Source organism: Nerophis ophidion, linkage group LG06 (assembly GCF_033978795.1).
Source record: "Nerophis ophidion isolate RoL-2023_Sa linkage group LG06, RoL_Noph_v1.0, whole genome shotgun sequence".
Lineage (NCBI taxonomy): Eukaryota > Metazoa > Chordata > Actinopteri > Syngnathiformes > Syngnathidae > Nerophis > Nerophis ophidion.
The window spans coordinates 18,435,663-18,462,147 of NC_084616.1; the positions used below are offsets into that span (position 1 = coordinate 18,435,663).

Consider the following 26,485-nt stretch of genomic DNA (forward strand, 5'->3'; position numbering starts at 1 on the left):
ATCCAACACTTTAAATTGGGCGACTTCACCCTCCTGACAAAGCAAACTGCTACAACAGTTATAAGACCAACCAAATAATATACATCTAGTCTTCCTTATGTCAGGCTTGGACTGTGGATGTTTGTGCTTCCTCGAAGCAAGGATGATGTGGGACGAGTCAGGCATGAATGTAAGTACATGATATTTATTAAACAAACAAACTACAAAAAGGCAAACAAAGGACGTGCTCTGTGGCGGATAATAATCTATACTAAACTTAAGACAAAACAGCACAATGGCATGACTATATACAAAAAAACAAAAGATACTATCTATAGCATAAACAACAAAACTTACTCGGCGTGGACCAAAACGAACAACAAGGCATGAAACAGATTATCGAGGTCGTGAAGGAGGTGCAGCATGGGTAGGGTGCGTGCGAGTGTGAAGATCCCAGAATGAAGACAAGAAAAAGAGTGACTTAAGTAGCCGTGATCATTAGTGAAAACAGGTGTGAGGCTGAGAACAAGGACGTGACATGACAGGTGAAAACTAATGAGTTGGCATGGAGACGAAAACAAACCAGGAAGTGCCAAGACAGAACTGAAATGTCCAAAAAACTAAACATAACCTGACCAAAACCAAAACATAAACTTACAGGCGTGACACCTTACCAGCCAACAGTTAGACAAAACACAGTGAGTATTATGCACCCACTAAGAGAAACAAAGTGCGATCTTACCGGCTGTCTGTTCAGCTTTTGGTTTTGGTACACTTTTGGCACAACTCTTTGCTCTCTGTAAGGAACTAAACTTTTTTCCGCTCTGCGCTGCGGTGGCGTCTTTTGTTCTGCCTGATTTGACACAGCTGACTAATTAACGTGTTCGCGCACTGGCAGACGAGACAGGAGCGCGCCCCGTTATACCTGCGAGATTGGCTCGGATCATATAAGCCGACTGGCCGAGCTAATGTTGAATTATATACCTTACCTGGGGTGCGGATGTGCTCTACTAACTACTCTACATTAAAATACAATTTAATCAAGTGGGGTTTGGCTGGTTGCCAGGCTATCGCAGTTGCGAGCTTGAGCATCAGCTGACGAGACAGCTGTTCGCCGCTACAGAAACTTTTTCTATTTTTTTTTTACATTTTATACTAAGCCTATTGTGTCAGACTGCCGAGAAATATGATGAACATTTCCAAACATTAACAAGCACTTCAACCAAAATGCAAGCATTTTTCAAACCTTGAAAACACAGTAATAAAAATCCAAGCATTTTTAAAGGCCTACTGATATGAGATTTTCTTATTTAAACGGGGATAGCAGGTCCATTTTGTGTGTCATACTTGATTTCGCAATATTGCCATATTTTTGCTGAAAGGATTTAGTAGAGAACATCCATGATAAAGTTCGCAACTTTTGGTCGCTAATATAAAAGCCTTGCCTGTACCGGAAGTAGCAGACGATGTGCGCGTGACGTCACGGGTTGTGGAGCTCCTCACATTCTCACATTGTTTACAATCATGGCCACCAGCAGCGAGAGCGATTCGGATTGAGAAAGCGACAATTTCCCCATTAATTTGAGCAAGGATGAAAGATTCATGGATTAGGAAAGTTAGAGTGAAGGACTAGCAAAAAAAAAAAAGAAAAAAAAAAAGGCGAGGGCAGTGGGAGCGATTCAGATGTTATTTGACACATTTACTAGGATAATTCTGGAAAATCCCTTTTCTGCTTATTGTGTTACTAGTTTTTTAGTGAGATTATATAGTACCTGAAAGTCGGAGGGGTGTGGCCACGGGTGTGGTGACCACCAGTGTCTCTGAGGGAAGCCACGTTTCTCGACGAGGCGAAGCGAAGGCAGCCGTTGGGACCAGGCTGAGCTTTTTTTCCCCCTCTTCCTCGGTGGAAGCATCCCACGTTCGGGGGCGGCCGGTTGGAGGAGGCAAGAGAGTCCGTAGCTGCCTCTTTGACAGGTGCACGAGGAACGACGCAAGCTATCCGCTCATGTCTACGGTAAAAGTTGATTTATTACAACAATTTTCTCACCGAAACCTGCCGTTTGACATGTGGTAGGGAACCATGTTGGCTTGACCGCTCTGTTCCATATTAAAGCTTCACCGTCATCTTTAGGGAATGCAAACAAAGAAACACCGGCTGTGTTTGTGTTGCTACAGCCGGCCGCAATACACCGCTTTCCACCAACAGCTTTCTTCTTTGTAGTCTCCATTATTAATTGAACAAATTGCAAAAGATTCAGCAACACAGATGTCCAGAATACTGTGTGATTATGCGATTAAAGGGGAACATTATCACCAGACCTATGTAAGCGTCAATATATATACCTTGATGGTGCAGAAAAAATACCATTTATTTATTTTACCGATTTCCTAACTCTAAATGGGTGAATTTTGGCGAATTAAACGCCTTTCTGTGTATTGCTCCTTTTGCGATGACGTCAGAACGTGACATCTCCGAGGTAATACAGCCGCCATTTTCATTTTCAACACATTGCAAACACCGGGTCTCAGCTCTGTTATTTTCCGTTTTTTCGACTATTTTTTGGAACTTTGGAGACATCATGCCTCGTCGGTGTGTTGTCGGAGGGTGTAACAACACTAACAGGGAGGGATTCAAGTTGCACCACTGGCCCGAAGATGCGAAAGTGGCAAGAAATCTGCCGCCAGACCCCCATTGAATGTGCCAAAGTGTCTCCACATTTTACTGGCGATGACAGACATGGCACAGAGATGTATGGATAACCTGCAGATGCATTTGAAACGATAAAGTCAACGAAATCACAAAAGTGAGTTTTGTTGATGTTGACTTATGTGCTAATCAGACATACTTGGTTGCGGCGTGACTGCCAGCTAATCGATGCTAACATGCTACGCTAATCTACGCTAACATGCTGGGCGGCATAGCTCGGTTGGTAGAGTGGCCGTGCCAGCAACATGAGGGTTGCAGGTTCGATTCCCGCTTCCGCCATCCTAGTCACCGCCGTTGTGTCCTTGGGCAAGACACTTTACCCACCTGCTCCCAGTGCCACCCACACTGGTTTAAATGTAACTTAGATATTGGGTTTCACTTTGTAAAGCGCTTTGAGTCACTTGAGAAAAGCGCTATATAAATATAATTCACTTCACTTCAATTGACCGGCGGTGCTAAAGCAGACATGGCACAGAGATGTATGGATAACCTGCAGATGCATTTGCAATTATATTACGTTTCCATCAACCCACATTTAATGCGAAAAAAACACTTACCAATCGAAGGATTTAAGTTGCTCCAGTGTCACGAGATGCGAAAGTCCTGATAGTTTGGTCCGCACATTTTACCGGCGATTCTAACGCAGTTATTCGGCCATGCTATGGCTATGAATAGCATCAATAGCTAGTCGCTCAATAGCTTCAGTTTCTTCTTCAATACTTTTATACTCCAACCATCTGTTTCAATACATGCGTAATCTGTTGAATCGCTTAAGCCGCTGAAATCCGAGTCTGAATCCGAGCTAATGTCGCTATATCTTGCTGTGCTATTCGCCATTGTTTGTTCACATTGGCAGCACTGTATGACGTCACAGGGAAATGGACAGTCGCATCGCAAATAGCGAAAATCAAGCTTTTTTTTTTTAGGGATATTCCGGGACCGGTAAAATTTTGAAAAAAAAATCAAAAAATACAACAAGCCACTGAGAACTGATTTTTATTGTTTTTAACCCTTTTGAAATTGTGATAATGTTCCCCTTTAAAGCAGACGACTTATAGTTGGGATCGGGCTGGAACAACATGTCCGCTACAATCCGCGACGTCACGCGCACGCGTCATCATACCGCGACGTTTTCAACAGGATACTTAGCGCGAAATTTAAAATTGCAATTTAGTAAACTGGCATGTGTTGCAATGTTAAAATTTCATCATTGATATATAAACTATCAGACTGCGTGGTCGGTAGTAGTGGGTTTCAGTAGGCCTTTAAGGTTTTCAAGCACCCGTACGAACCTAGTCTAGGGCTGGGCGATATATCGATATACTCAATATATCGCGGGGTTGTCTCTGTGCGACATTGAAAATCACTATATCGTGATATTCGAGTATACGTTCTCACGCAGTTGCTTTTAGCTCCCAATTTTCCCTCCAATTTTTCATATGTGTGATCAAACGCCAAAACTCCCCGAGCATTCAGTGGCGCACATGTGAGCGACGGCAGACGTGCACACTGTTATGCGCTTATCTTTTTATTCGATTTTGTGCGCAGCCTAGATTTGCTGTGCGCAGAGGACGCGTGAGCAGTGTGCAATTGCACAGGCGCGTACCTTAGAGGGAACGTTGTCTGCAGCCATTACACTACAGGGTCTTCTTCACTCTTTCTTGTCTCTCATTCTCACGGAGACGTAAAACAAGCCCACCTTCTTACACACGTCACATACTGTCACGTCATATGTCACATACGTATACGCCCTCAGGAGTAGAGAGGTACCAGCATGGGTAACATTAGCTGCGATGCTAACGGAGCCGTGCGAGTGGTAATACGAGAGAAAGAAGGTGTAAATCTGGCAGCAAATGAAGAAAGAATTAATTCCCAAGAAAAACAGCAGCGGGGGTTCGGCTTCAAGCGGGAAGATGTCGAATAGACAACTTTAATTTGTCAGTGTGGGGCACAAGCGTTGCTACCAAAAGTAGCATTACTGCAAATATGTAGCATCATTTGAAAAGTCACCTGCTAATAACTGTTTAATAAATACAGTTTTGGTCAATTTACTTAGTTGTTATTTCCCTCTCTGCATGAAAGTTTAAAATAAGCATATATTAATGCAGTATGAACAAGAATGTTTTAATGTAGACACATAGAATCATCATACTGCTGTGAATATATGCATCAAGTATCGCCCAGCCCTACTATATCGTGATGTTCATGTATACGTTCTCACACAGTTGCTTTAAGCTGCGGGCATTACACTGCATGCATTTCCCACTCGCGCTTGTCTGTCCTTCTCACAGAAGCATAAACAAGCGCACCTTCTTACATACGTCACATTTGAAACGTCACACGCCCTCCCTGAGCAGAGAGGTAGCCACATGGTAACATTAGCTGTGTTGCTAACAGTGCGTTGCGAGTGGTAATACGAGAGCGAGAAGGTGCGAATCTGGTAACAAATGAAGGAAGAATTATTTCCCAAGAAAAACAGTGGTGGTTTGGCTTCAAGCGGTAATATGTTGAACAATTACTGTATGCGGCAAAAGCGTTGCTACAAAAAATAGCAGCACTCCTATTTGATTTCTTATTATGCAGCTCATTTTTATTTGAAATATCTTGTGTGACATCATGCACAAAAGTGCACTTTATTTGTTGTAAACTATTGTAGTGGCGTTCTGTACAAAAAGTGCACTTTATTTAGTGTTGTTTTGATATGTCATCTTAGTGACATCTTACACAATAGCTTGTTTTAAAATGTCTCTGAGAATCTTGCACGTTCTGTTTTGAAATGACATGAATGTTTGTGCCACTGCTTAATAAATACAGTTTTGGTAAATTGACTTAGTTGGGATTTCCCTCTCTGCGTGAAAGTTTAAAATGAGCATATATTAATGCAGTATGAACAAGAATGTTTTAATGTAGACACATAGAATCCTCATACTGGTGTGATTATATGCATCAAGTGTTCATTCAAGGCTAAGGCAAAATATCGCGATAAATATCGTGTATCGTGACATGGCCCAAAAATATTGAGATATTAATAAAAGGCAATATCGCCCAGCCCTACCTGAGTCTATTCAATTGAATATGGGTTGAAAAGGATTAGCAAATCATTGTATTCTGTTTTTATTTACCATTTACACAATGTGCCAACTTTACTAGTTTTGGGTTTTGTATTTTGTTTACATTCAGTGTCTGTTTTCCATACTTGTGTTGATGTTTCCTTTCCTTGAGGGGATTATAGCCAGAGGAAAATAGAAGATAAAAGTGTTGATATTTCATATATTTTTCTCCTGTTCCCTAGGGATTGTATCGATCGTTCGATTGATTATCATCCCAACGATCATTTTTGCCTAAATAAATCTGGGGGAAAAACAGACTAATCATACCACTGAGCTGAACGAGACGGGTGTGTTTATTGACACCTACCGACATCTTCAGCCAGAATGATGCTGGTCCGTCTGGAGGGCTGAGTGGACCGAGCTTGGAGAACTGCTTTCCTGGAGCAGCCGCGACTGATGTCTTCATTCAAAGGCTGGACGCTTGCTACTTCTGGCCGTGTTGAAGTCCTGCAAGAACATGGCAAGAGAACTCTGGTAAGACAGCTCTAGTCATCCTCACTTTCATCATTTGGATAAAGAATGTACACTGAATATATCAAACATAAAGCTCCTTCTCTACTGTCTTGTTATTCCATGTTGACGCAGTAATCCTGCCTGAAAGTACTGCCAAAACTCCACAATATATCACACAACAATGTTTTGGCGGACAGGATAAAAAGCTGTGGTGGAACACATTAAATGGCGAGGCAGTCCACTATAAATTATTTGGCGGACAATATGAAAAGATGTGGTAGAACACTTTAAATGATGTGGTAGGCCATTATAAATGATGTGGCAGACAATAGAAAAAGATATGGTGGAACACATTAATTGATGTGGTAGACTATTATAAATGATGAGGCAGGCCAAAATAAAAGATGTGGCGGACAGCATAAAAAGATGTGGTGGAAGACAATAATTGATAAAGCAGGCCACGATAAATTTTGTGGCGGACAATATGAAAAAAGTGGTGGAACACATTAAATGATGTGGCGGACCACTATAAATGATGGGGCGGACAACAGAAAAAGATATGGTGAAACACATTAAATGATGTGGTAGGCCAAAATAAATGATATGGCGGACAATAGAAAAAGATGTGTTGGAACACATTAAATGATATGGCAGGAAATTATAAATGATGAAGCAGGCCACTATGAATGATATGGCGGACAATAGAAAAATATATGGTAAAACACATTAAATGATATGGAAGGAAATTATAAATGATGAAGCAGGCCACTATGAATGATATGGCGGACAATAGAAAAAGATATGGTAAAACACATTAAATGATGTGGTACACTACAGCAAATGAAATGGCGGAAAATAGAAAATTATATGGTGGAACACAAATCATGTGGAAGGCCACTATTGGTGGAACACATTAAATGACATGGCAGGCCATTAGAAATGATGAGGCAGGCTAAAATAAATGATGTGGCAGACAGCATAAAAAGATATGGTGGAACACATTAAACGACGTGGTAGGCCAAAATAAATGAGGTGACGGACAATAGAAAAATATATGGTGGAACACATTAAATGATGTGGTAGGCCATATTTAAATTACGAGGCAGGCCCCAATACATGACGTGGCGGCCACTATAAAAAGATGTGGTGGAACACATTAAATAACCTGGCCGACAATAGAAAAATACATGGTGGAACACATTAAATGATATGGTAGGCTATTATAGATGATGAGGCAGGCCACAATAATGATGTGGCGGACAGCATAAAAAGAAGTAGTGGAACACCTTGAATGATGTGTCAGGCCAAGATAAATTATGTGGCGGACATTATAAAAAGATGTCGTGGAACACATTAAATGATGTGGTAGGCAATTTTACATGATTAGGCAGGCCAATATAAATGATGTGACTGACAATAGAAAAATATATGGTGGAATACATTAAATGATGTGGTGGAACACATTAAATGATGTGGTAGCCCACACTAAAAGATGAGACAGATGCTGTGACAGAGTATAAAAATATGTGGTGGAACACATTAAATAATGTGGTAGGCCAACCTAAAAGATGAGGCAGGCAATTCCAAATTATTATTAATGCAACACATTAAATGATGTGGTAGCCCAGTCTAAATGATGAGGCAGGGCATTATAAATGATGTGACTGATAGTAAAAAAAATAAGTGGTGGAACATGAAATGATGTGGCACGCCACGATAAATGATATGGCGGACAATAGAAAAAGATATGGTGGAACACATTAAATGATGTGGTAGGCTATTATAAATGATGAGGCAGGCCACTATATAATTTGGCAGAAAGCATAAACAGATGTGGTGGAACAAATTAAATTATGTGGTAGGCCACATGACATGATGTGGCAGACAATATCAAAAGATGTTGTGGAACATTAAAAGACGTGGCAGGCCATTACAAATGACATTGGGAACAATAGAAAAAGATATGGCGAAATACATTAAAAGATGTGGCAGGCAATTATAAATGATGAGGCAGGCCACATAAATGATGTGACTGACAGTACAAAAATATGTTGTGGAACACATTCAATGACGTGGCAGGCCCATATAAATTATATGGCGGACAATAGAAAAAGATACAATGGAACACATGAAATTATGTGGGAATCCTAGATAAATGATGAGGCAGGCCACTATAAAAGATGTTACTAACGGTATTAAAATATTTCGTGGAACATTAAATGATGTTGCAGGCCACGACGAATGACATGGCGGACAATAGAAAAAGATATGGTGGAACACATAAAATGACGTGGCAGGCCACTAAAAATTCAGTGGCGGACAATAAAAAAAGATGTGGTGCAACACATTACACGATGTGGTGGACAATAGAAAAATATGTTGTGGAACACATTAAATGATATGGTAGGCTATTATAAATGATGAGGCAGGCCAATAAAAATGATGTGGCGGACAACATAAAAAGATGTGGTGGAACACATTAATTGATGTGGCAGGCCACAATAAATTATGTGGCGGACAATATAAAAGATGTCGTGGAACACATTAAACGATGTGCCAGGCAATCATAAATGATGAGGGAGGCCACTATAAATGATGTGACTGACAATAGAAAAATATATGGTGGAACACATTAAATGATGTGGTAGGCCATAGTAAAAGATGAGGCAGGGCATTATATATGACGTGGCCATTATAAATTATTATTAATGCAACACATTAAATAATGTGGTAGCCCATTATAAAAGATGAGGCAAATGATGTGACAAAGTATATAAATATGTGGTGGGACACATTAAATGATGTGGTAGGCCAACCTAAAAGATGAGGCAGGCCATTAAAAATGAGATGACAGTAAAAAAGTAAGTGGTGGAACATTAAATGATGTGACAGGCGACTATGAATGAAATGGCGGACAATAGAAAAAGATATGGTGGAACACATTAAATGACGTGGCAGGCCATTAGAAATGAGGAGGCAGGCCACTATTAATGACGTGGTGGAACACATTAAATGATATGGCAGGGTACTTAAAATGACGAGGCGGACAAAATAAAAATAAGTGGTGGAACACCTTAAATCAGTGGTCCCCAACCTTTTTGTAGCTGCGGACCGTCCTACACTTGATAATTTGTCCCGCGTCCCGGCGGAGTGGTTATTTATGTATTTATTTATTTATTTTTTTGTCATGAAAAAGGGAGTTTTTTTGTGTTGGTGCACTAATTGTAAGTGTATCTTGTGTTTTTTATGTTGATTTAATAAAAAAAAAATTTTTTTATAAAAAATTATTCTGCGGCCCGGTAGCAATCGAGCCGCGGCCCGGTGGTTGGGGACCACTGCCTTAAATGACATGGCAGGCCCCCATTAATTATGTGGCGGACAATATGAAAAGATGTTGTGGAACACATTATATGATGTGGGGGGCAATTATAAATGATGTGACTGACAATAGAAAAATGTATAGTGGAACACATTATTAAATGACGTGGCAGGCCTCTATAAATGATGTGACTGACAGCATAAAAATATATGGAGGAACACATTACATGATGTGGCAGGCCTCTATAAATGATGTGACTGACAGCATAAAAATATATGGAGGAACACATTACATGATGTGGCAGGCCTCTATAAATGATGTGACTGACAGCATAAAAATATATGGAGGAACACATTACATGATGTGGCAGGCCTCTATAAATGATGTGACTGACAGTATAAAAATATGTGGAGGAACACATTAAATGATGTGGTACGCCACGATAAATGATGTGACTGACTAAAAAAATAAGTGGTGGAACATAAAATGATGTGGCAGACCATCAGAAATTATGTGGCAGGCCACTAAAAATTATGTGGCAAATAATATAAAAAGATGTGGTGGAACACATTAAAAATGACATGATGGACCACATAAAACATATTTGTCAACCCTCCCAGATTTTCCGGGAGACTCCCGAAATTCAGCGCCTCTCCCGAAAACCATCCGGAAGAAATTTTCTCCCGAAAATCTCCCGAAATTCAGCGGAGCTGCAGGACACGCCCCATCCAGCTCCATGCGGACCTGAGTGGGGACAGCCTGTTTTCACGTCCGCTTTCCCACTATATAAACAATCACGTTACAACATCTACGGATTTTAATAAAAAACTACACAAAGGAGACGAAGCAGAAGAACGAGGAAGTTACAGCCATGGCGACGCCGTCTGTAATAGAGTGATTCTATGTTGTCTGTCGCCATCTCCTGGTGAATGTTGGCTATAGCATTATGGGGTTGCTTTTTGATTGACCAACGATTTATGTGGTGTTGCGCACCTGACGGCAAGTGACTCTCGCCAGTATGCAAATGGCAAAACAAAGGTTACTCAAATAGTGAAAGGTAAGTGTTGTTGTTGTTTTTTAGTAATCAGCAAGCACAGTACAGTTAGTAAAACAACTGTGTTTTTATTACTGTGTATTTGATAGGTGCCGCTCGAAATTCAACTATTCATTTTATTCATATATGTAATAAAAATAAATATATATAGCTAGAATTCCCTGAAAGTCAAGTATTTCATACATACCGTATTTCCTTGAATTGCCGCAGGGCATATAGTATGCGCCTGCCTTGTATTACTGCCGGGTCAAAGTCGCTTCCCAAAATAATTAGCGCATGCTTAGTATTACCGCCTGGTCAAACTCGTGACGTCACGAGTGACACTTCCCCTGTTATAATTTTCAAAATGGAGGAGGCTGATTTCAATACCGGTAATTTGAAATCGCATAAAGGGAAGAAGATTAAGAGCTATTCAGTAGGATTTAAGGTCCGAGCTTACATAACACTCAAATTTTTACTGCATACCTTTGGTAATTGCCGGAGTGAGAAGAGGTTTTAAAATATATAGCGCATGCTTACTTTTACCGCATGCCTTTGGTAAGCGCAGGAGTGAGAAGAGGTTTTAAATCAATTAGCTCCCTGGTGGCAATTCAAGGAAATACGGTATATATATATATGAAATATATATGAAATACTCAAGTTGGTGAATTGTAGATGTAAATATACTCCTCCCCTCTTAACCACGCTTCTGCTCCACCCCCGACCACGCCCCCCACCTCCCGAAATCAGAGGTCTCAAGGTTGGTAGGTATGACACAAAATGATGTGAGGTCCACGGTATAGCTCGGTTGGTAGAGCGGCCGTGCCAGCAACTTGAGGGTTGCAGGTTCAATCCCAGCTTCCGCCATCCTAGTCACTGCCGTTGTGTCCTTGGGCAAGACACTTTACCCACCTGCTCCCAGTGCCACTCACAGTGGTTTAAATGTAAAAATTAGATATTGGGTTTCACTATGTAAAGCGCTTTGAGTCACTAGAGAAAAAGCGCTATATAAATATAATTCACTTCACTTAAATGGTTTGGCGGGCCAGATCTTGACACCTGTGCCCTGAAACATGAATGAGCCCAACAAGTGCATAGGGCGGTGATGCGCATGAATATCATTATTCATATTCGATAATCATTATTGAAAGGTTGTGAATGAGAAAAAGTTCGGGAGAATACTTGACGTCACTTCCGGTTTGTGGCGAAGTAGAATGTAACGGAAACGAAAGAAAGATAAAAGACGCCAGAGAAATGTTCTTATAAAAAGGCATATATACAGCAGAGTAGTCAAGAGATGTTTTGAAGAAAAAAAAGTGACAAAAAAGTGACGGATACGTAAATACTTTGAGCACGTGTAAGGTGAAAATATGGCATGGAATATGATATGAAATATGAGACTTCCGCTGCGAGCAGGCTTACTACGGACTCACCATTTGTAGCAACCCTCGGTGGTTTCCAGCGTGAAGTTAATTCTCGTACTTCTGGCGAGCGGCAGCAGCACTTTGGGCATATTTAATTTGGAGGAGCAAGACGCGTGAAAGATGAACATTAATGACAAACACAACAGCGCAAACTCTTTCACGTCAAACATGTCCGCGCGATGAATTACGGGGCATTTATTATTAAAGCGTAGAAACCCTGACTTATTCACACTATTCTATCCGCACAATGTTATCGACGCTGTGGATATATGTCAGGAAAGTACGACTATTGGAGTAAATATTCAAAAAAGACGCAAAGATAGCTAAATACATGCCGACTACCCGCCATTTGCAACCATTGGATTTAGAGCATGCCGGGAGTGGGGTGACGTCACGCTCCAGAAGCGTGACGGGTTTTCTTAAAGGTACACGCACATCTTCTTTCGCCCTTTTCAGGCAGGTAGTAGAAAGTCAAACCATCAATCAGTCAATGTTTATGTATATAGCCCTAAATCACCAGTGTCTCAAAGGGCTGCACAAGCCACAACGACATCCGCATTCCAGAGCCCACATAAGGGCAAGGAAAAACTCACCCCAGTGGGAGGACGGTGACAATGACTATGAGAAACCTTGGAGAGGACATGTATGGATATCATGTATCTCTTTGATTGTAATCATTTTCTTCCTTATACTGAAATAAATAAAAACATCCCAGTTTCAGCTTAAAGTTAAAGTCCTACTGAAATGAGATTTTCTTATTTAAACAGGGATAGTAGGTCCATTCTATGTGTCATACTTGATCATTTCGCGATATTGCCATATTTTTGCTGAAAGGATTTAGTAGAAAACATCAACGATAAAGTTCGCAACTTTTGGACGCTAGTAAAAAAGCCTTGCCTGTACCGGAAGTAGCAGAGGATGTGCGTGTGACGTCACCGGTGTGAGGGCTCCTCACATCCTCACATTGTTTATAATGTGAGCCACCAGCAGTAAGAGCAATTCTGACCGAGAAAGCGACAATTTCCCCATTAATTTGAGCGAGAATGAAAGATTTGTGGATGAGGAAAGTTAGAGTGAAGCACAAAAAAAAAAGATTAAATAAGGCGACGGCTCCAGGCGGCGGCAATGGGAGAGTTTCAGATGTAATTAGACACATTTACTAGGATAATTCTGGAAAATCCCTTATCTGCTTGTTGTATTAATAGTATTTTAGTGAGATTATGACGTCATACCTGAAAGTCAGAGGGCTGCGGTGAACGCCAGTGTCTCTGAGAGAAGTAGAGGAGCCAAGACCACAGCTGCCTTTCTGACAGCTGCAGGAGGAGGTCGCGTAACCCACTCAACAACAAAAAAAGACGAGGGCAGTGGGAGCGATTCAGATGTTATTAGACACATTTACTAGGATAATTCTGGAAAATCCCTTATTTGCTTATTGTGTATTTTAGTGAGAGTATATGGTCGTACCTGAAAGTCGGAGGGGTGTGGCCACGGGTGTGGTGACCGCCAGTGTCTCCGTGGGAAGCCACGTTTCTCGACGAGGCAAGGCAGCCGGGCTGAGATTTATTCCCCTCTCCCCCTCCTCCACGGTGTAAGCCTCCGACGGTCAGGGGTGGCCGGTGGGAGGAGGCAAGAGACTCCGCAGCTGCAGGAAGAACGACGCAAACTCTCTGCTCATGTCTAAAGTAAGAGCCGACTTATTGCCACCATTTTCTCACCGAAACCTAGGGCTATACAAATAAATCAATGTTTATTTATATAGCCCTAAATTACAAGTGTCTCAAAAGGATCCGCGGTACAGAGCCCACATAAGGGCAAGGAAAAACTCACTCCAATGGGACGACGGTGACAATGACTATGAGAAACCTTGGAGAGGACATGTATGTGTATCATCGATCTCTTTGATTGTAATCATTTTCTTCTTTATACTGAAAGAAATCAAAACATCCCATTTCCTAGAGAAATGTGCACAGCAACTAGAGTACATCAAATACTTGTGAAGTTTCCCCCTGTGTGGGTCCTCCTGACCGTAAAAGACCTCATCGTGAGCCCGGTAGTCTGGTGTAACAACACAGCATACTGTTCTTGCAACTTTCCAGTCTCAGTCTCTCCTACTGCTCTGCTTTGCTCTCTACCATGTGTCTCGCTCTCGTTCCAACTCCAACCACGTGTCTCGGTCCGGCTGCTGCTAATACGGGCGACAGGTGACTAGATAACCAGTCCCAGCTGGGCAATCCACTCACCTGCCGCTGGCATTCGAGGCCAATCCTTACACAGACAGCTCTGTGACAGGCCCACAGACCACGCCCCCATCCACAATACTATACTGTACAAAAATAGAAATACAAAAATCAATGACGATAATGGTAAACTTATTGATCAACAACAAACCAAATTAATCATAGTAACGGGAGCAATATTTATGATAATAATAATAATTATTATTATTATTATTATTGATCATCATGTTCATCTCCATCATATCCATTCATAATAAAAAAAACAGAGGTAATAGCGGTAACAATCTCCTCAAAGTGTCACTTAGCAGCCGTTATTCACCACAAGGAAGAAAATATCATATCAAGTTAATTTAATCCTTACAACAATCCTCTTCATAGCGTGTGTGTACCATTCATCATTTAGGATGTGTCGATACTAGTCATTATATTATTATGTGTGTATACCAGTCATTATGTATTTTTTGTTTTTACCAGTCATTGCATTAGCATGTGTATATACCAGTCATTATATTATTATGTGTGTATACCAGTCTTTATGTATCATTCGTTTGTACCAGTCATTGTATTAGTATGTGTATATACCAGTCATTATGTATTATGTGTCTATACTAGTCATTATATTATTATGTGTGTACACCAGGCATTATGTATTATGTGTATATACCAGTCATTATATTATTGTGTGTGTACCAGACATTATGTATTATGTGCATACCAGTCATTATATCATTATGTGTCAATACAAGTCATTATGTAGCTATACTAGTCATTTTACTATTATGTGTGTATACCAGGCATTATGTATTATGCGTATATACCAGTTATTATTTTATTATGTGTCTATACCAGGCATTATATATTATGTGTTTATACCAGTCATTATATTATGTCTACACCAGTCAGTTTAATAGTATGTGTCTATACTAGGCATTATGTACTATACGTGTAAACCAATCATTCTGTATTATATGTGTGTACCAGCCATTATTTATTATGTGTATATACCAGTCATTATGTATTATGTGTGTATACTAGTCATTAAGTGCTATGTGTGTATACCAGTCACAATGTGTTTATAGCGGTCATTATTTATTATATTATGTTTCATGTGTCAATGCCATTCATTATGTATTATACATGTTTACCAATCATTATGTGTTATGAGTGTATACCAGTCATTATGCACTATACGTGTATACCAATCATTATGTAATACTGTATGTGTCTGTACCGGTCATTATGTAAATTAACCAGTCATTATGCACCATACGTGTATAACAATCATTAAGTATTATGTGTCTATACCAGTCATCATGTGTGTATACCACTCATTATTTGTCTTGTGTCATACAAACCATTATATATTATGTGTGTATACCAACCAGTATATACTGTATTATGTATCTATACAGGTCTTTACTTAATATGTGTGTATACCATTTATTATTTATTATATGTGTATACCAGGCATGATGTATTATGTGTATATACCAGTCATTATGCATTATGTGTCAATACTAGTCATTATATTATTACGTGTGTATACCAGGCATTATGTATTATGTGTATATACCAGTCATTATATTATTAGGTGTGTGTACCAGACATTATGTATTATGTGTATACCAGTCATTATATCATTATGTGTCAATACAAGTCATTATATATTATGTGTCTATACTAGTCATTTTACCATTATGTGTGTATACCAGGCATTATGTATTATGCGTATATACCAGTTATTATATTATTATGTGTCTATACCAGGCATTATATATTATGTGTATACCAGTCATTATATTAGTATGTGTGTATACCAGTCACTATATTATGTGTCTATACCAGTCATTATGTGTCTATACCAGTCAGTTTAATATTATGTGCCCATACTAGGCATTATGTACTGTACGTGTAAACCAATCATTCTGTAGTATATGTGTATACCAGCCATTATTTAGTATGTGTATATACCAGTCATTATGTATTATGTGTGTATACTAGTCATTAAGTGCTATGTGTGTATACCAGTCACAATGTGTCTATAGCGGTCATTATTTATTATATTATGTTTCATGTGTCCATGCCATTCATTATGTATTATACATGTTTACCAATCATTATGTGTTATGAGTGTATACCAGTCATTATGCACTATACGTGTATACCAATCATTATGTAATACTGTATGTGTCGGTACCAGTCATTATGTAAATTAACCAGTCATTATGCACCATACGTTTATAACAATCATTAAGTATTATGTGTCTATACCTGTCATCATGTGTGTATACCACTCATTATTTGTCTTGTGTCATACAAACCATTATATGTTATGTGTGTATACCAACCAGTATATACTGTATTATGTATCTATACAGGTCTTTACTTATTATGTGTGTATACCATTTATTATTTATTATATGTTTATACCAGGCATGATGTATTATGTGTATATACCAGTCATTATGTATTATGTGTCAATACCAGTCATTATATTATTATGTGTGTGTACCAGACATTATGTATTATGTGTATACCAGTCATTATATCATTATGTGTCAATACAAGTCATTATATATTATGTGTCTATACTAGTCATTTTACCATTATGTGTGTATACCAGGTGTTATGTATTATGCGTATATACCAGTTATTATATTATTATGTGTCTATACAAGGCATTATATATTATGTGTATACCAGTCATTATATTAGTATGTGTGTATACCAGTCATTATATTATTTGTCTATACCAGTCAGTTTAATATTATGTGTCTATACTAGGCATATGGCACAAAGGCATAAGCGCTTTGAGTACCTTGAAGGTAGAAAAGCGCTATACAAGTACAACCCATTTATATGTACTATACGTGTAAACCAATCATTCTGTGTTATATGTCATTATGTATAATGTGTGTATACTAGTCATTAAGTGCTCTGTGTGTATACCAGTCACGATGTGTCTATAGCGGTCATTATTTATTATATACCAGTCATTATGTTTCATGTGTCCATGCCATTCATTATGTACTATACTTGTATACCAATCATTGTGTGTTATAAGTGAATACCAATCATTATGTAATACTCTATGTGTCTATACCGGTCATTATGTAAATGTACCAGTCATTATGCATTTTGTGTATACCAGTCATTATGCACTATACGTGTATACCAATCAATAAGTATTATGTGTCTATACCAGTCATCATGTGTTTACACCACTCATTATTTGTCATGTGTCATACAAATCATTACATATTATGTGTGTATACCAACCAGTATATATTGTATTATGTATATATACAGATCTTTACTTATTATGTGTGTATACCATTTATTATTTATTATATGTGTGTATACCAGGCATTATGTATTATGTGGTTGTATCGTCATGATTAATTATGTGTGTATACCAGCCATTATGTATTATGTATGTATACCAATCATTATGTATTACGTGTGTGTACACCAGTCGTTATTTCTTATGTGACTGTATCAGTCATCAATAATTATGTGTATATGCCTTTCAATGTGTTTTTGTGTGTACACCAGTCATTATTCACTATACCTGTATACCAATCATTATGTATTACGTGTCTATACCAGTCATTATGCATTATGTGTGTATACCAGTCACTCTTTACTATATGTGTATACCAGTCATTATTTATCTTGTGTCGATAGAAGTCATTATATATTATGTGTATATACCAGTCATTATGTAATATGTGTATATCAGCCAGTATATATTATGCATCCATACAGGTCCTTACTTATTATGTGTGTAGAACATTCATTATTTATTATGTGTGTATACCAGACATTATGTATTATGTGTCTATGTCAATAATTATGTACGATACGTGTGTACCAATCATTATGTATTATGGATCTATACCAGTCTTTATATGTCTAAACCGGTAATTATGTGTTATGTGTGTATACTAGTCATTATTTATTATGGGGCTGTATCAGTCATGATTAATTATGTGTGTACACCACCCATTATGTATTATGTGTGTATACCAATCATTATGTATTGTGTGTGTACACCAGTCTTTATTTATTATGTGGCTGTATCATCCATCCATTCATCCATTTTCAGCCGCTTGTCCCTATCAGTCAATATTGATTATGTGTTTATATCAGCCATTATGAGTTTTGTGTGTATACCAGTCATTATTCATTATGTGGCTGTATTAGTCATGATTAATTATGTGTGTACACCGGCCATTATGTATTATCTGTGTGTACCAATCATTATGTATTGTGTGTGTACACCAGTCATTATTTATTATGTGGCTGTATCAGTCATTATTAATTATGTGTGTACACCACCCATTATGTACTATGTGTGGAAACCAATCATTATGTATTGTGTGTGTACACCAGTCATTATTTATTATGTGGCTGTATCATCCATCCATCCATCCATCCATTTTCGGCCGCTTGTCCCTATCAGTCATGATTGATTATGTGTTTATATCAGCCATTATGAGTTTTGTGTGTATACCAGTCATTATTTATTATGTGGCTGTATTAGTCATTATTAATTATGTGTATTTGCCTGTCATTGTGTTTTTAAATAAATAATTAAATGGGTTGTACTTGTATAGCGCTTTTCTACCTTCAAGGTACTCAAAGCGCTTTGACACTACGTCCACATTTACCCATTCACACACACATTCACACACTGATGGAGGGAGCTGCCATGCAAGTGTGTGTTTTGTGTTTTGTGTGTATAAAAGTTTTGTGGGTATAAAAGTCATTAATTTATTATGAGGCTGTATCAGTCATGATTAATTATGTGTATGTACCTATCATTGTGTTTTTGTGTGTATGCCACCCATTATGCACATAACCTGTTTACCAATCATTATGTATTATGTATGTATACAAGTCATTATTTATTATGTGTGTATACTAGTCATTATTTCTTTTGTGGCTGCATCAGTCATTATTAATTAAGTGTATATGCATTTCAATGTGTTTTTGTGTGTATACCAGTCACTATTCACGAGACCTGTATACCAATCATTATGTATATACAATATATACCAGTCATTATGTATTATGTGTGTATACCAGCAAGTATATATTATGCATCCATACAGGTCCTTGCTTATTATGTGTGTATACCAGTCATTATGTATTATGTGTCCATGTCATTAATAATGTACTATACATGTATACCAATCATTATATATTATGTGTCTATACCTGTCATTATATGTCCAAACCAGTAATCATGTGTTACGTTTTGTATACCAGTCATTATGTACGATACGTGTATACCAGTCAATATTCATTATTTGTATGTACCAGTCATTATGTCCTAAATGTGTATACCAGTCATTATAATGTGGCTGCATCAGTCATGATTAATTATGTGTATGTACATGTCATTGTGTTTTATGTGTGTATACTTATTATTTATTTTGTGGCTGTATCAATCATTATTGATTACGAGCATATACCTGTCATTGTATTTTATGTGTGTATATTAGTCATTATTTCTTATGTGACTGTATCGGTCATCAATAATTATGTGTATATGCCTTTCAATGTGTTTTGTGTGTATACCTGTCATTATTCACTATACCTGAAAACCAATCATTATGTATTACGTGTCTATACCAGTCAGTATGTATATATATATCAGTCATTATTCATTATGTGTGTATACCAGTCATTATGTATTATGTGTGTATACCAATAATTATGTTTTACGTATGTAAACCAGTCGTTATTTATTATGTGTCTGTATCATCCATCCATTCATTTTCTGCCACTTGTCGCTATCAGTCATGATTGATTATGTGTTCATGTCAACCATTATGTATTATGTGTGTATACCAGTCATTATTTATTATCTGGCTGTATCGGTCATGATTAATTATGTGTAAATACCTGTCGATGTGGTTTTTGTGTGTATACCAGTCATTATTAATGGCATACACACATAATACATAATGATTGGTATACACACATAATAAGTAATGACCTGTATAGACACAGCATACAAAATGACTGGTATACACATTATGAGTTAGACATATTGTATAATATTGCTTTTTGTGTTGTTTTATTGTATTATGTGATATCCATAGAGTCAAAGCTGCTTGGCACCCTGCTGAGACGTTCTTAAAGGTGATTTGCCACTAGGGGGCAGCACAAACACCCTCTCAACAATCTCAGACACTAGTTGAACGTAGAGGTGCAGAACATGGTTATTTATTTATGTGTTTTGTTAATGACTCATACATAATCCAACATTATTTCCACTTTTTTTTAACTATAAAGAAATGTTGAATACTTAATATTTCCATCAGCATCACGTCTCAGAGATGTGATACGGCTTTGGAAGAAGTTGCAATAATTCATCAATTCAGTGTTTTCTGGCTGCTGTTCTTTGAAGTCAGTGCAGTTTCAACTTTGGGCTTCTTTCTTTAAGTGACACTTGACGAGTGAGTGGAAGTTTCACTTTATGTGGGCGCTGATGTTAAACTTTGTATCCACGATTGTTATCAATAATATCCAACATAAAGACGTGTTGACATCATCTCTCACCAACACAAGCAGAAACAAGTAGGACTGACTTAGTGACTTCAAGTCTACGTATGATTTCATAATAGATGTGAGGAAGGTCTAAATATGAACATGAGCAGTTTTTGCATTTTTAGTTATTTTTCATCAGACTTGCTTGATGGAACTCACCTCCAACAGAAAAGCTATCAAAGATATTCCCATGTCTTATATATACCCATATATTTCAATGGCTGCAAATACAATTTGGTCACTTGATCGTTTGTCACATGATCGTCTGTCACTGCCATTTGTGCATAACTGTGCCAGTTTGCAGGTCCACTGGGTCTGACTCACTTCAAGCATGAGTGAAGCATGCACGACCTATCTCATAAGTCCGGAGAGAAAAAGATGATACAGTATTATCTGCTGAGAGATGCTACCTGCTGTTTTTTGGGGCACACTGCAGCCATTCCTGGATAAACCTGCTCATTAATGCTTCAGCTGCAAGCAGGGTTCTAACATTCTTATTATTATTATTGGTTGTTGTTATTGTTGTTACTGGTTGTCGTTAATACTTGTTGTTGTTGTTACTTGTTTTTGTTACTGGTTGTTGTTGTTGCTACTGGTTGTTGTTGTTACTTGTTATTGTTACTGGCTGTTGTTACTTGTTATTGTTACTGGCTGTTGTTACTTGTTATTGTTAATGGTAGTTGTCATTACTTGTTGCTACTGGTTGTTGTTACTGGTTGTTGTTAGTTGTTGTTGTTACTGGTTGTTGTTATTATTACTGGCTGTTGTTACTTGCTATTGTTGCTGGTTGTTGTCGTATTTATTTGTTGTTGTAATTGTTACTGGTTGATGTTGTTACTAGTTGTTGTTGTTGTTACTGGTTGTTGTTGTTATTTGTTATTGTTGTTGTTACATGTTGTTGTTACTCGTTGTTGTTTTAACTGGTTGTTGTTGTCGGTTGTTGTTGTGTTTACAGGTTGTTGTTACTTATGGTTGTTGTTGCTGGTTGTTTTTACTTGTTATTGTTGTTACTTGTTGTTGTTAAATGTTGTTGCTAGTTGTTGTTTTCACTGGTTGATGTGAGTTGTTGTTATTTTTACAGGTTGTTGTTGTTACTTGTTGTTGTTAAATGTTGTTATTGTTGTTGCTTGTTGTTGTTACTGGTTGTTGTTGTTACTTGTTATTGTTACTGGCTGTTGTTGTTACTTGTTATGGTTACTGGTAGTTGTCGATACTTGTTGTTGCTACTGGTTGTTGATGTTACTTGTTGTTTTTGTTACTGGTTCTTGTTATTGTTACTTCTTGTTGTTGTTACTGGTTATTGTTACTGGTTGTTGTTAGTTGTTGTTGTTACTGGTTGTTGTTATTATTACTGGCAGTTGTTACTTGCTATTGTTGCTGGTTGTCTTTGTTTTTATTTGTTGTTGTGGTTGTTACTAGTTGATGTTGTTACTAGTTGTTGTTCTTGTTGTTACTGGTTGTTGTTGTTGTTACATGTTGTTGTTACTTGTTGTTGTTTTAACTGGTTGTTGTTGTTGTTGTTACTTACAGTTGTTGTTGCTGGTTGTTGTTACTTGTTATTGTTACTGGTTGTTGTTGTTACATGTTGTTGCTATTCTTACAGGTTGTTGTTGCTTTTTGTTGTTGATCCTCATTGTTGTCATTGCTACTTGTTGTTGTTGTGGTAACTGTTTCTTGTTGTTGTTGCTTGTTGTTGTCATTGCTACTGGTTGTTCTTGTTGCTTGTTGTTACTGGTTGTTGCCGTTGTTTGTTGTTGTTGTTATTGCATGTTGTTGTTACTGGTTGTTGTTGCTTGTTGTTATTGTTGTTTTACCGGTTGCCATTTTTACTTGTTTTTACCGATTGTTGTTACTTGTCGTTACTGCTTGTTGTTGTTACTTGTTATTACTGGTTGTTGTCATTGTTACTGGTTGTTCTTGCTACTTGTTGTTGTTACTTCTTGTTGTTACGGGTTGTTGTCGTTGTTACTTTTTGTGGTTGTTACTTTTTGTTCTTGTTACTTGTTGTTGTTGTTCTTACTTGGGACGGCGTGGCACAGTGGGAGAGTGGCCGTGCGCAACCCGAGGGTCCCTGGTTCAAATCCCACCTAGTACCAACCTCGTCACGTCCGTTGTGTCCTGAGCAAGACACTTCACCCTTGCTCCTGATGGGTGCTGGTTGGCGCCTTGCATGGCAGCTCCCTCCATCAGTGTGTGAATGTGTGTGTGAATGGGTAAATGTGGAAGTAGTGTCAAAGCGCTTTGAGTACCTTGAAGGTAGAAAAGAGCTATACAAGTACAACCCATTTATTTACTTGTTGTTGAATCTTGGTTTTACTTGTTGTTGTTGTTCTTACTAGTTTTTGTTACTTGATGTTGTTTTAACTGGTTGTGGTTGTTGTTGTTGTTGTTGTTACTGGTTGTTGCCGTTACTTGTTGTTCTTATTACTGGTTGTTGTTGTAAAGGGCATTGTTACTGGTTGTTGTCATTACTCGTTCTTGTTGGTCTTGATTGTTTTTTTGTATTATCGGTTGTTGTTTTTATTCTACTACTGGTTGTTTTGTTGTATACTGTTTGTTGTTGTTGTTACTGGTTGTTGTTCGTAGTTGTTTTTGTTGTATTCCTGGTGGTTGCTACTTGTTTTTGTTGTACGACTGGTTGTTGTCGTTGTTACTAGCTTTTGTTTTTGTATTACTGGTTGTTGTTGTTGTTGGACGCAGGCTTCTCTGGTTCTTCTGTTCAACCACAAGGCAGCGTTGTCACATTTTGGAAGCAGTTCTAAAAATTATCTTCACGTTGTTGTCGTCATGGTGCTAAGGACACAATTGTCTGCCTCTTTAAGACGCTCGGTGTGGGCGGGGTCAACGAGACGAGTTCCAACCGAGAGAAGCTGAATATATCATAACGCTCACATCATCTTCACGCGGGCCGCACGACGACGGTGGCAAACTGGACGATGATGTCATCGCCGGCGTCAGCTTGAATGGAGGACAAGATGTGGGGCGAAGGTCGCTCGGAGAAGCAATAATAAACACAACCTTTCAAAGTAAAAGCTGAATTCCCTCAAGCAAGCAGGAAGACTTCAGGGATTGTTAAGCGGGAAGAGTTCAAGGTGCTGCAGTTGCAAGTGAAACGAGTCTCTTTTCAAGCACGCACGTGTGAGAAATTACAAGACCAGATGATGATATTTACATTAGAGAACTTCTCTCTTTGGCCTCACATGTTCTTCACTTCCTCTCGCACTTCATTCCATTGACACAACTTCAACGTTTGTGCATTCTCTCCTGAACAAAACAGACTGAAAATAAAACTAATTTCAATCATTTGTAACTTGATTGAACAATCTTGGTCCCAGTATCGATCCCTGGGGTACACCACAAGATATCTTCAGTGTTGTGGACGTGTCTGCTGGTCTTAGCGTCTTCTACTTTGTCAACGTCAACAATATCCGGCATAAAATTATATTTCGTGAAGCATGCACGACCCACTTCATAAGTCCAGAGAGAAAAAGATGATACAGTATTATCTGCTGACAGATGCTACCTGCTGGTTGTTTGGGCACACTGCAGCTAGTCCTGGATAGTCCTGCTAATTAATGCTTCAGCTGCAAGCAAGGTTCTCACATTAGTATCATTATTATTATTATTAATAATATTACTGGTTGTCTTTGTTGTTACTTCTTGTTGTTGTTGTTCCTGGTTGTTGTTGTTATTACTGGCTGTTGTTACTTGTTGTTGTTACTGGTTGTTGTTATTGTTGTTACTTGTTGTTACTAGTTGTTGTTGATACTGGTTGTTGTTGTTACTAGTTGTTGGTACTGGTTATTGTTGTTACTTATGGTTATTGTTGTTACGCGGTGTTGTTGTTGTTCCTGGTTGTTGTTGTTACATGGTGTTGTTGTTGTTCCTGGTTGTTGCTGTTGTTATTACTGTCTGTTTTTAATTTGTTGTTGTTGTTATTGGTTGTTGTTACTTGTTGTTACTAGTTTTTATTGTTGGTGGTACTGGTTGTTGTTGATACTTTTTTGTTGTTACTGGTTGTTTTTGTTACTTGTTGTTGTTACTGGTTATTGTTGTTACTTGTGGTTATTGTTGTTACGCGGTGTTGTTGTTGTTCCTGGTTATTGTTGTTACGTGGTGTTGTTGTTCCTGGTTGTTGTTGTTACGTGGTGTTGTTGTTGTTCCTGGTTGTTGCTGTTGTTATTACTGTCTGTTTTTAATTCGTTGTTGTTGTTATTGGTTGTTGTTACTTGTTGTTACTAGTTTTTATTGTTGGTGATACTGATTGTTGTTGATACTTTTTTGTTGTTACTGGTTGTTGTTGTTACTTGTTGTTGTTACTGGCTATTGTAGTTGTTGTTATTGTTCCCTTATGTTGTTGTTGTTCTGGTTGTTGCTGCTGTTATTACCGGCTGTTTTTAATTTGTTGTTGTTGTTGTTACTGGTTGTTGTTGTTGTTACTAGTTGTTATTGTTGTTGATACTGGTTGTTGTTTTTACTGGTTGTTGTTGATACTTTTTGTTGTTACTGGTTGTTGGTTGTAACTTGATGTTGTTACTGGTTATTGTTGTTACTTCTTGTTGTTGTTACGTGGTGTTGTTGTTGTTGGTCCTGGTTGTTGCTGTTGTCATAACTGGCAGTTTTTAACTTGTTGTTGTTGTTACTGGTTGTTGTTGATACTTTTTTGTTGTTACTGGTTGTTGTTGTTACTTGTTGTTGTTACTGGTTATTGTTGTTATTGTTACGTGGTGTTGTTGTTCTGGTTGTTGCTGCTGTTATTACTGGCTGTTTTTAATTTGTTGTTGTTCTTACTGGTTGTTGTTGTTGTTACTTGTTGTTACTAGTTGTTATTGTTGTTGATACTGGTTGTTGTTGTTACTGGTTGTTGTTGATACTTTTTGTTGTTACTGGTTGTTGGTTGTTACTTGATGTTGTTACTGGTTATTGTTGTTACTTCTTGTTGTTGTTGTTGTTACGTGGTGTTGTTGTTGTTCCCGGTTGTTGCTGTTGTTATAACTGGCTGTTTTTAACTTGTTGTTGTTGTTACTGGTTGTTGTTGTTACTTGTGATTGTTGTAGTTGTTGTTGTTGTTACTAGTTGTTATCGTTGTTGATACTGGTTGTTGTTGTTACTGGTTGTTGTTGATACTTTTTGTTGCTACTAGTTGTTGTTGTTGTTACCTGTTGTTGTTGTTATGTGGTGTTGTTGTTGTTGTTCTTGGTTGTTGTTGTTATTACTGGCTGTTGTTACTGGTTGTTGCTACTTGTAGTTGTTGTTACATCATAAAATAATTGTTTTTTTCTGCTAAACATTTATTGTTTATTTAGTTTTATGCAATTTTTTGAATTTGTTTTATTTTGGCTGTTTGAAATGTATAAAGTTATTAATTTTAATAACACTAATCAAATGCCCCACTAAGCCAATTGATATTTGTTCATTTTTGGTTTTGATGAGTACTTACATAAACATTACTCCGCGATAACAGTTATTAAACTGTTTTATTTTCCCTTTGCACACAATGACTTTTTTTCTTTACCTTTTTATGCAAACTTTGTGCATAATGTGAAATATAAACACGTTATTATTGCACGTCTTAGATTTAACTCAAGTGTACTAATCACATACAAAACCCAAAACCAGTGAAGTTGGCACGTTGTATAAATGGTAAATAAAACTAGAATAC

The 26,485-nt window shown here is 37.9% G+C and overlaps 1 protein-coding gene across 2 annotated transcripts in view; it reads right to left on the reverse strand.

The window, feature by feature from the left end:
- nup210 (nucleoporin 210) overlaps positions 1–12,415 on the reverse strand; it is a 131,988-nt gene extending 119,573 nt beyond the window's left edge. For both annotated transcript variants that reach the window (XM_061902923.1, XM_061902922.1), the window contains exons 1-2: positions 12,035–12,415; positions 6,104–6,243 (exon numbers count right to left, since the gene is read on the reverse strand). In XM_061902923.1, the coding sequence (XP_061758907.1) occupies positions 6,104–6,243; positions 12,035–12,195 (301 nt within the window). In that variant the 5' untranslated portion in view covers positions 12,196–12,415. The remainder of the gene's footprint in view (positions 1–6,103; positions 6,244–12,034) is intronic.
- Between the last annotated feature and the right edge of the window lie 14,070 nt (positions 12,416–26,485).